The sequence below is a fragment of the Humulus lupulus genome, chromosome 7, assembly GCF_963169125.1.
Source record: "Humulus lupulus chromosome 7, drHumLupu1.1, whole genome shotgun sequence".
In the NCBI taxonomy this organism is placed as follows: domain Eukaryota; kingdom Viridiplantae; phylum Streptophyta; class Magnoliopsida; order Rosales; family Cannabaceae; genus Humulus; species Humulus lupulus.
Genome location: NC_084799.1, coordinates 4,764,045 through 4,775,477, shown reverse-complemented (window position 1 = coordinate 4,775,477; position 11,433 = coordinate 4,764,045). Strand labels below are relative to the sequence as shown.

At 37.6% G+C, this 11,433-nt stretch overlaps 1 protein-coding gene across 1 annotated transcript; it reads right to left on the bottom strand.

The window, feature by feature from the left end:
• Positions 1-9,151: 9,151 nt before the first annotated feature.
• Positions 9,152-10,872, bottom strand: LOC133789751 (extensin-2-like). Its single transcript, XM_062227508.1, has one exon. It carries the CDS (start codon positions 10,870-10,872, stop codon positions 9,355-9,357), a length of 1,518 nt encoding a protein of 505 aa, XP_062083492.1. The 3' UTR covers positions 9,152-9,354.
• Between the last annotated feature and the right edge of the window lie 561 nt (positions 10,873-11,433).

Genomic DNA, 11,433 nt, shown 5'->3' with positions numbered 1-11,433 from the left:
TACATAAACCATCAGTTTTACCTGAGCCAGGTTGATTTAAACATTGGGCGTAATATTTTCCGCACATCATGACTACCGATTCCAACCGCTCTTCTCTATCTCTTCCAATTTTCCATGGAGAAAACTATGATTTTTGGTCCATCTAAATGAGGACCTATTTTCGATCACAAAATAGATGGAAAATTGTTGAGGCAAGATTTACTATTCCGGAAGACACTTTGTCTCTCTCAGAAAATCAAAAGAAGGCCCTGGAGGACAATCAACAAAAAGATTCTCAAGCGTTATTCTGCCTGCAACAAGCTATGGTAGACAAAAAAAATCCACAAATAATGGGCGCATCAACTGCGAAAGAGGCAGGCGACACGTTACAGGAGGAGTTCCTAGGAACCGTCAAGGTACGCACGGTCAAACTACAAAAGCTTAGAAGAGATTTCAAAAATCTTAAAATGAAGGATAATGAGACTGCAAAAAATTACTATTCTAGAATAAAAGAAATAGTAAATAAAATAGGAGTCTATGGAGAAATAATTTCTGACAAGAAAATAGTAGAAAAAATACTAATTTCTTGTAAAGAAAAATATGATGCAATAATTTCTATGATAGAGGAAACAAAAGATTTAGAAACTCTATCACCAACTGAACTAATGGGCTCTCTTGAAGCCTATGAAAGTAGGCGAGAAAGGCATGATGAAAATTCAACTGAAAATGCCTTTCATTCTAAATTAAATTTGCGGTCTCAGAAATTTTAAGCTGATGGGAGAAAATCACAAGAAAATTTTAAAAACAAGAATTGCAACGCCCCATGTCATTATGGCTACTTCTTGGAATAACGACTGGCCCTACAAACCAACACGAGTCTTTCCAGCTTGCTTTGTCCTCACTCGTACTCTTCCTGGGAAAACTTCCCAAGATGTCACCCTTCTTGAGATTACTCCAGGTCAAGCACGCTTAACTTTGGAGTTCTCAAGTGATGGGCTACCGAAAAGAAGATGCATCTTGTTGATCTAGGTAGTACCCATTAATTCATTTAAGCCATCTTCAACTGTATAGTCCCATACCTGCACAGTCTTAGAATCATCACATTTGACCTTCCCCAGGCAGTGTAGGATTGCACAGCTTTACCCGGTCTTTCCCCCTACGGATCACGGGATACTGACTGTCACAAGAATCATCTAGAAAAACAAAATAACAACAAGTATCTTCCATGTGGTATTTGTAAAAGGAAAAGTCACTTGGAAAAAGATTATTGGTTTAAAGGAAAACCACAATGCCAAAATTTTAAAAAAAAATTGGCCACATTGAAAAGACTTGTCGTTTGAATAAATCTCATCAAGCTAATTTTTCAGAAGAACAGAATGATGAAAATAATCTCTTCTCTATCTGTCAAGTTGCAATAGACGAATATAAAGATACTTGGTATCTTGATAGTGGTTTCAGTATTCACATGAGAAAAAATGAAAGCATATTTTGTAGTCTTAATAAATCCAAGACTAGAGTCAAGATTGGTAATGGTGACTTCATGGAAGCAGTTGGAAAAGGCACCATTGTCATTCACACTAAAATAGGCAAGAGATACATCGATGAGGTACTCTTGGTACCCAACATCAATCAAAACCTACTCAGTGTAGGACAAATGATTGAAAAGGGTACTATTTGCATTATGAAGGAGATTCTTGCACAATCTATGACAAGCAAGATAAATCCTTTCAAATTTCAAAGATAAAAATGAAAGAAAACAAATGCTTTACTTTACAATGGAGATATGCAAGCAATGTCGCAATGCAAGCGCAAGCAGATGAATTATAGCTATGGCACAGAAGGTTCGAGTATTTCAATTTCCATGGGCTAAAGATCATCTAGCAGAAGAATATGATGCAAGAACTCCTAGCAATCAAGGAGCTCGACATAGTCTGTGAAGGATGCATGCTTGGGAAGCTACATCAACAACCTTTTCCATCCGGCAAAGCTTGGAGAGCCAAGAAGCCACTAGAGCTAGTCCATACAGACGTTTCTGGTCCAATGCGTACTCCATCAAATGATCAAAATAGATACTTCATTCTCTTCATCGACGACTTCATTAGAATGACATTGGTTTATTTTATGCAAAATAAATAGCAAGTCTTTGATATTTTCAAGAAATTCAAAACCCGTGTCGAAAAGCAAAGTGGTCGCAACATCAAGACAATAAGAAGTGACAGAGGCAAAGAATACACTTTTAATGAGTTCTACAAGTTCTGCAAAAATGAAGGCATGGAGCATCAACTTACAGTTGAATACGCTCTAGAACAAAATGGTGTATCTGAGAGAAAAAATAGAACTGCTATGGAGACAGCAAGATCTATGCTCATGGAGGAGGGTCTTCAAAAACGATTTTGGGCAGAGGCAGTAAGCACTACAGTCTACTTGCTCAACAGTTGTCCAATCAAAGTTGTGCAAGATAAGACACCGATTGAAGCTTGGACTGGACGAAAGCCATCAACAAAGCATCTCAAGGTATTTGGCTGCATATGCTACTCACATATTCCAAAAGAGAAAAGAGGCAACTAAATGAGAAGACTGAGAAAGGAATTTTCTTAGGCTATAGCTCTCAATCAAAAGGTTATCGGTTATATAGCATAGGAACGAAGAAGCTCATAATCAGCCAAGACGTACAATTCGACAAAGATGCAACATACAATTGGGAGACAGAAGAAGTTGAAAGAAAGATTGTCAACATTCCTCTACCGCCGAGACAAGAACTTGATCAAAATGATGTTCCAACTCAACCAACCATGGAGGAGCCGACACAAGTCATAGAATCCCTGCTAGACTCACCACCACAACGAACAAGATGTTTAGTAGAGATCTACGAGAGATGCAACTTAGCGCTTATGAAGCCAAAAAGCTTCGAAGCAGCTCAACAAAAAGAAGTATGGAGAAAAGCCATGTGAATGAAGAAGTAAAGATGATTGAGAAGAATGAAACATGGGAGCTTGTAGATTTTTGCAAGACAAGGGCACTATAGGAGTCAAGTGGGTTTACAAGACAAAGCTCAACTCAGACAGCTTGATTCAAAAGCATAAAGCAAGGTTAGTCGCTAAAGGATACTCACAACAACATGGAGTAGACTACAATGAGACATTTCCTCTAGTTGCACGATTGGACACAATAAGGGCCTTAATTGCTCTAGCCGCACAAAAGAAATGGCAGATTTTTCAGCTAGACGTAAAGTCAGCATTCCTCAACGACTACTGTAACGTCCTCCTAAAACAGGACCGTTACACTGTGTGCTTAAAATTGTGTCAAACTTGCTAATTAAGTCATTTAGCTTAAAGTGTGTAACTAAGGTTAGTGACAAGGGTTAGGGTTAAAATTTTTGGTCAAAGAATCGTTGACTTTTATTTAAAAAGTTTCACATAAACATGGGATCCCAAAATATTACAACTAAACTTTTAAAAAGGGAATTATACACATCAAAAGTTACATCAGCCGGCCTAAGCGGCAAAACAGGGCTATAACACTAGTTCCTCTGAGATAACCGCGGCCGTGGAGGTCGAGCAGCCGCATATGTACACGCCGCCAACGAAGCTCTCCAACTCATGGATGGTCAAGCTTTCCATTTCCCTTACCTGCACCACAAAGCACCTGTGAGCCGAGGCCCAACAAGAAAACTCAACATGCAAGAATGTAAACTTTAAAATATCCATTCAACACAATCAGTATTAACAATCCATAGATATTAGCACTTAAATTCAAGCAGTTGATCATTGGATCAACTTGGATTCACTGCCCTAACCAGTTGGCCTTAGAGCCAAACCTGGGCCTATGCCCTAGCTACGTGACCATAGGGTCACCTGGGGCCCTCGCCTTAGCTCTGTCTCACTAGCCATAAAGCTATCCCAACCCCTTGGTTTATTATCGACCTTAGAGTCGATCAACGTAATAGTACATTACTGGTTTAGGCCTAAGCCTCTTGACCAGCGCACAGCATGCTATTGCCATCCTTGACTCATAAGTCAAGCCTTGATCCAGGATTACATATCTCAATACAGAAAACAGATGTGGATAGGCACATCTCGATAAACTAAGCCCATATGCATGTTAATTAAATTACCAACACCCAGATATCCTCTCCCTATAAATATCGAGACTCTGGGTGTTGCAAAGGGTTGGCGTTTTGATTGTAAAGAAACACTCTGTAAAGAATACTCGAGAGATATCAATAATATTGACTGGTGGACTAGAGGGATTTTAACCTTCGAACCACCTAAAAAGAGAGGAGTGATAACCTTCCCACGATATTAATTTCGCCAGTTTAGAATATAAATATTTACATATTACGGTTCATTGTTTAGCACTAATCCATCCTGTTTATTCGTATAATTATCTGTGGGCGAAGAACTGTGTCAACGCTATTATTTTTAGTGATAAAGTTTGTTGTGACTAAAAATACATTTAGTGACAACAAATTGTGATTTTTGTGACTAATACTTTTAATCACAGATTTTTTAGTGATGACATAAGTAAGATGAATTTTTTTTAGTCACAAATTTTTTGTTTTTAGTCACAAAAATTATTGTGACTAAAACTAAGATTTTTTGTAGTGTAAATTTAAATTAAAATATTTATGTAATTAAAATTAAATTTATTAGCAAAATTACAATATTTAATTTATATGTTTGTAAATTAAATTAATGATGTGAGTTTTTTTATACTCTTATGTATTATTCTTTGATAAAAAAATGTCAATTGGAATTTTTAATCTACCCTATTTTTTATTATTTTATTTTGCAATTTATCAAATCTTTATAGTTTTTCAGGTACTTTATTGACCAATTAATCAGAAACTCTTGAATTACTGGATTTATTCTTATTATTTTATAAGCCTATAATTTTTGGGAAACGTTTTTTTATTATGTTGGTCGCAATTTTACCCAGTGCTTTTGTAAAGTAGATCGTTTTGGTACCTTGTGTTTACAACAATTAATATTCATTTGGTACCCTGTAATTTGAAATCGTACATATTTAGTACCATATATTTTGAAATCGTACATATTTATTACTCTAAACTCAAATTTAATTAATAAAATTTTACCAATTTAATCATATACTCTCAATTATATGAGTTACAAATTCAATAGCCATTTCCATAAAGGTAAACATATCTATTTAACGGGGCCACATACCCTAACCATAGAGTTTATGCAATGATTATAAAATACTTAAGCATTTATCAACAAACATGTGAACTAATAGCCTAGCATACACATCCTGGGGCCCAAGCCCTATTCATAATAACATATCACAGTCGGGCTAAGCCCTAATCACATATAACACGTATTGGGTGCACTTTTCTTACCTCAGGTCTAAGTAAGCGTAAACAAGAACGACCCTCGAGCACGATCCCATTCTGAGCCGTAGCGAACACCTAGTCACAAACCATAAATGGTACTTCGATGAGTTTAAATTCCAAAGCCCAATTCCGGGACCAATCCTGCGCCCTCGGGACCTCTAATTCCACCAAACATGGTGGTAAAATCGTCCTCCGAGCCCCTGAGCAAAAACCCTAAAAAGTACCCAAAAATCAAGTTTTGAAAGCTGAGTAGCGCTACAGCGCTAAAGTCAGAGACTCTAGCCCTAAAAAATTGCAACCTAGCGCCCAACCTAGCACTACAGTACCGACACCAGAATTTCAAAATTCTGGATTCTCTCTTCGAGTTTCCCCGAGCCAAAGCTCCAAAAACCATCCCTCCAGACCTCCAAACCCAAAATTAACCATAGAAACACACTCTACTCATCAAAGGCAACATAACCTAACCAAGTTTTTCCCAATAACTCCAACCAATCCCAAAAATCCATACCCATGCTCTCAAACTCCAAACACCATAAAAACAGAGTAAGAACTCAAAAAAATTAAGAGATTGAAGCTCAAAATCATTACCTTGATGGCTACCCCAAGCTGATCCTAGCTTGATTCTACACTCCAGGCTTCAATTCCCAAGCTTTCCTCTTCCAAAATGGCAAAATCCCAAGAGAAATAGAGAGATACGGGAAAGAGAGAAAAAAAATAGAGAGTGTTTCTTCTGTTGCCTTTGTTTCCTTCCTTCTAATTCACAGCTTCCTATTTTGGCCAAGTATATATAGATAAATCCTACAAAAGACTTAAATGCCCTTAAGTCCAAAACTTGCCCTCTAATGCCTATAGGGGCTGAATAGTCATTTGCCACCATTTCTCAACATTTCCTTAAATAAATCTCAACTATCTTAAATAAACACCAAATAAATATCCACTACCCAATAATCCCTGGTCATGTACTAATTTACTAAACCCCTAAACATGCATATTTTAAACCCCTAAAGATGCACAACTAGTCGTATAATCACATAATTCACATAATTACAATTAAACACATAATACCATATATTGCCATCCTGGCCCTGTAATGAAGGCCTTAAGCCTTATTAGGAAATTCTAGGACGTTACAACTACCTTGATGAAATAGTATATGTAGAGCAACCTTGAGGGTTCGTGGTGCAAGGACCAGAAGACAAAGTTCTCAGATTAAAAAAGGCTTTGTACGGCCTGAAGCAAGCTTCGCGAGCCTGGTACCGAAGGATTGACATCTACTTTACTGAACAAGGATTCAGGAGGAGCAAAAGTGAGCCAACACTCTCCATCAAGACTCAAGGTGTGAGTGACACACTTGTTGTCTCTCTATATGTTGATGATCTCATCTATACAGGCAACAATAAGGAAGTGATCAAGAAATTCAAAGAAGACATGATGAAGAGTTTCAAGATGACCGATTTGGGATTAATGCACTACTTTCTCGGGATCAAAATAACCCAAAAAGAAGATGGGGTCTTCATCTCACAAAAGAAATATACAGAGACGCTCTTGAAGAAGTTCAAAATGGAGGTATGTAAGACAATATCAACTCCACTAGACAACAACAAAGCATTCAAGAAAGAAGACAGTTCACCAAAGGCTGTTGAATCAAAATTTTGAAGTCTAATAGGTAGTTTACTCTATCTAACTGCTACAAGACCAGGCATAATGTACGTGGCTAGTCTTATATCAAGATTCATGCATGATTCGAGTCAAGTTCACTACAGAGTAGCCAAACGAATCCTTAGATACTTGCAATGACCGAAGCATTACGTAATATGGTATGGTGACACTCCAGACTCAAAATTAATTGGCTACACAGATAGTGACTGGGCAGGATCCATTGATGAAATGAAGAGCACATCAGGATATGCTTTCACACTTGGATCTGGAATATTTTCCTAGGCGTCTAAGAAACAAGCAACTGTTGTGCAATCCTCAGCAGAAGCAGAATATATGCAACAGCTGTGACTACAAGCCAAGCTATATGGCTCAAAAGAATTCTTAAAGACATGGGGGAATCGCAAGAGGAAGCTATAAAAATCTATTGCGATAGCAAATCAGTTATAACAATGGCAAAGAATCCTGTATTTCACAGCAGAACCAAACATATAAGCATCAAGTATCACTTCATAAGAGAAGCTGAAACAAATAAAGAAATAGAGTTAAAGCATTGCAGGACTGAAGAATAATTGGCAGATATATTCACTAAGGCACTACCAAGAGGAAAGTTTGAGCTACTGGAGACATGATCGGAGTTAAAGAAATATGTATCAAGGAGGAGTATTAAAGTTGCTACATATTTCTAAATTGTTCTAGAATTTTCTAATGAATATGAAGAATGCTATAAGAATTTCTAGAAGATTTTCTAGAGACTTAGTAGTATAGAACCTTCTAGTTATATGCTAAAACATGTACATTAGAATATTGTAGATAAAATGATAATAGCCACTAGTGTAATGCCGGTTGGGAAATGACCACCGACTTTGGCACCTATAAGTACTAAGTTCATGTATTGATCATGTACCAACAAACTACAATAAAAAAATTAAAGAAAGCCTATTACCCTTTCTGCTACTCTCCTATTCAATTGTCTCATCATCATCAACCTTTCAATTTTAATTAACACATCTTTTCCAAATTTAGTAAAACTCTACTCACATATTCTCATCTATTTCCTAAACCAAACAAGCACAAAATATAATTATTATCTCTATTCCAAATACATAAACCATCACCTATATATTAAAGGCTTCACTTGTATTCTTTTGTACGGCTCTATATGTAGGTTTTCCTCTCTAATACTAACTACTACACGCTTCGGCGGTAGTGGGGAAGCATAAATGTGAGGCTTATTGTAATCACTAATCAGCAACCAGACTAGTAGTGGCTATGAAGTAAAATAATGCTATTGCATAAACCAGTCCTAAACCTGATCTCATTATATTCAGAAAACTACTCTTAATCTTTATATCTACTTGTTATAATTGAATGATAAGGGTTGAGAGAGTAGCCTCTTAATCATATTGTAGGACATATTTGTTTAATCAACAAAACAGGCTGGAGTTATTAGAAACTTTCAGTTTGATTAATGGAAAAGCCGTCAGGACGTATGAGAACGTGAATTTTTTTAATTGTAGGAATACAAATTATAACATGGATATCACATATATATATATATATATAAATCAATTTTTATAAGTCAATATAGGCAATGGGGAAAATAATTTTATTAATATTATGAACCATATAAGAAAAGAAAAGAGGTTTTGTCGCTCTGCTCCAGTCAATACTAATTGGTTCTTATTTATATTAATCTATTTAAGCTGTATGAGGAATCTATATATTGCTCGTTCAAGAAATCATCCATGGTGGTACTCCTTGATTTAATCATTTAGCTAGCTTTGCTGTGATAAGCTAGCATAACCATACAATATTACTATCTCAATATACTCTATCATGAGTCATTTGCACTCACCTTAATTGGTTTGAGTACAAGTTGCCTATGGATATATAAAATTTATGGAGAAACGTTGGTGTTTGTAATTCGTAATATAATTCGATAATTCATTTACTAACTATATATTTTTTTTAAAAAGTTAATTATCAGATTCATTATTCATTTTTAGAAGAGTACGTATGTATGCTAACTTTGTTTAGTATAATGGGGAAAATATATTTATATTATCATTGTCTTTTTTTAATGCGTATATTAAATAGTATAGTGCTTAAAGAAACGACAACAACAGAGACAAGAAATCATAAACATCAAATATTATTGGTTTCATTCCATAAAAGAAATAATACAATTTATAAAACTTCCCTAAAAGGAACTCACACCTTTAATTATTGCCAACAAAAAGTATATAAAATGAACAAAATTATTAGATACGCAAACAAATGCTGGAAATTCTTCAAACCCGAACATGCATAAAAGAATGCAAAGTTATTGGAGCTCTAGGTTTGAAGTTATAACCATAGCGAACTTAGTAGTATTTAGGAGGTGGAGGTGAACTGTAGACGTATGGCTTGTGAGACGGCGGTGGTGGTGATTTATAATCATACTTGGGAGTTGGGGGTGGAGGAGATTTGTAAGAGTGTGAAGGACGATGTACTATCTTTGATGGAGGAGGAGGAGAACTGTAAATGTAAGGAGGTGGCGGTGAGTGAACTGGTGGAGGTGGGGATTTATAAATGTATGGAGGAGGAGGTGATGGTGATGGTGGAGGTGGAGATTTGTAAACATATGGTGGGTGGCTTTTATGCTTAGGCGGTGGTGGAGATTTGTAGATGTAGGGAGGTGGGGGAGAGTGAACTGGTGGGGGTGGAGACTTATAGATGTAAGGAGGTGGTGGTGAGTGAACTGGTGGTGGTGGGGATTTATAGATGTATGGAGGTGGTGGTGATGGGGATGGTGGGGGTGGAGACTTGTAAATGTACGGAGGTGGAGGAGAGTGTACTGGTGGAGGTGGAGACTTGTAAATGTATGGGGGTGGTGGTGAGTGGACTGGTGGGGGAGGGGACTTGTAGATATATGGAGGGGGTGGTGATGGAGAAGGTGGAGGTGGAGATTTGTAAGCATATGGTGGGTGGCTTATTTCCTTAGGTGGTGGTGGAGATTTATAGATGTAGGGAGGTGGGGGTGAGTGGATTGGTGGTGGTGGGGATTTGTAGATGTAAGGAGGTGGGGGTGAGTGCACTGGTGGAGGTGGGGACTTGTAAATGTATGGAGGTGGGGGTGAGTGGACTGGTGGAGGAGGGGACTTGTAGATATACGGAGGGGGTGGTGATGGAGATGGTGGAGGTGGAGACTTGTAAACATATGGTGGGTGGCTTATTTCCTTAGGTGGTGGTGGAGATTTATAGATGTAGGGAGGTGGTGGTGAGTGCACTGGTGGAGGTGGGGACTTGTAAATGTATGGAGGTGGTGGCGAGTGGACTGGTGGGGGTGGGGATTTGTAGATGTAAGGAGGTGGTGGCGAGTGAACTGGTGGAGGGGGAGACTTGTAAATGTAAGGAGGTGGTGGCGAGTGAACTGGTGGTGGAGGGGACTTGTAGACATAAGGAGGAGGCGGTGAAGGAGATGGAGGAGGTGGAGACTTATAGATATAAGGAGGTGGAGGTGAGTGGACTGGTGGAGGAGGAGACTTATAGACATAAGGAGGTGGTGGTGATGGGGATGGTGGAGGAGGAGACTTGTAGACATAAGGTGGGTGGCTAACATGCTTTGGTGGAGGTGGAGACTTGTAAACATAAGGAGGTGGTGGTGAAGGAGATGGTGGAGGTGGGGAATTGTAGTGGTACGGTGGGTGGATTACATTCTTTGGTGGCGGTGGAGGAGACTTGTAAACATAGAGAGGAGAGTGTTCAACCTTCTTTGGTGGTGGTGGAGAAGCATAAACATAAGGCTTGTCGTAATCAGCAACTACACTAGTTGCTATGAGACAAATTGCCATAGCAAAAACTAGTCGAGGCCAATGCCTCGGCTGTCCTTGGCCCCTCATTTTTGGCAAACTCTTAGTTTCTTTAGATCTACTAGTTATTGTTGTGTAGTGACTTGCATGGTAAAGATGATAGGAGCCCCTTTATATAGGAACTCTCAACAATCATAGTTGACTAGGACATATTTGTTTATTGAAGAAACAGCCTGGTTCATGGCATATTTTAATGAAAATAGTATGATTAAAATAATGAATATAGTACTCTATTTTGTTTAAATAATAACCCAAATCGTTAATAGATCTAACTTTCTACTAACTATTTGTAATTCTCTTCATATATTCTTGTGCTTTCCCACTATATCTCAAAATTCCTTCATGGAGGCCACGAACTTTTCATAATGCAAATTAGGTATGAAGATGTGGGGCTGAATAATTCAAACCGTGTTTTAAGTAAATCACTGCTCATGACTTTTGTTTTGTTTTGTTTTTCTTTCCAAAAAAACAAAATTAAAAAAATGAAATGGAAATAGCAAGAGAAACATCTAAACTTATACTCTAATAAAGTCAAGATAATAATGCAAAGTTTTGTCTTTAGCTAAACAACGTGCTTAGATCACTTCAACG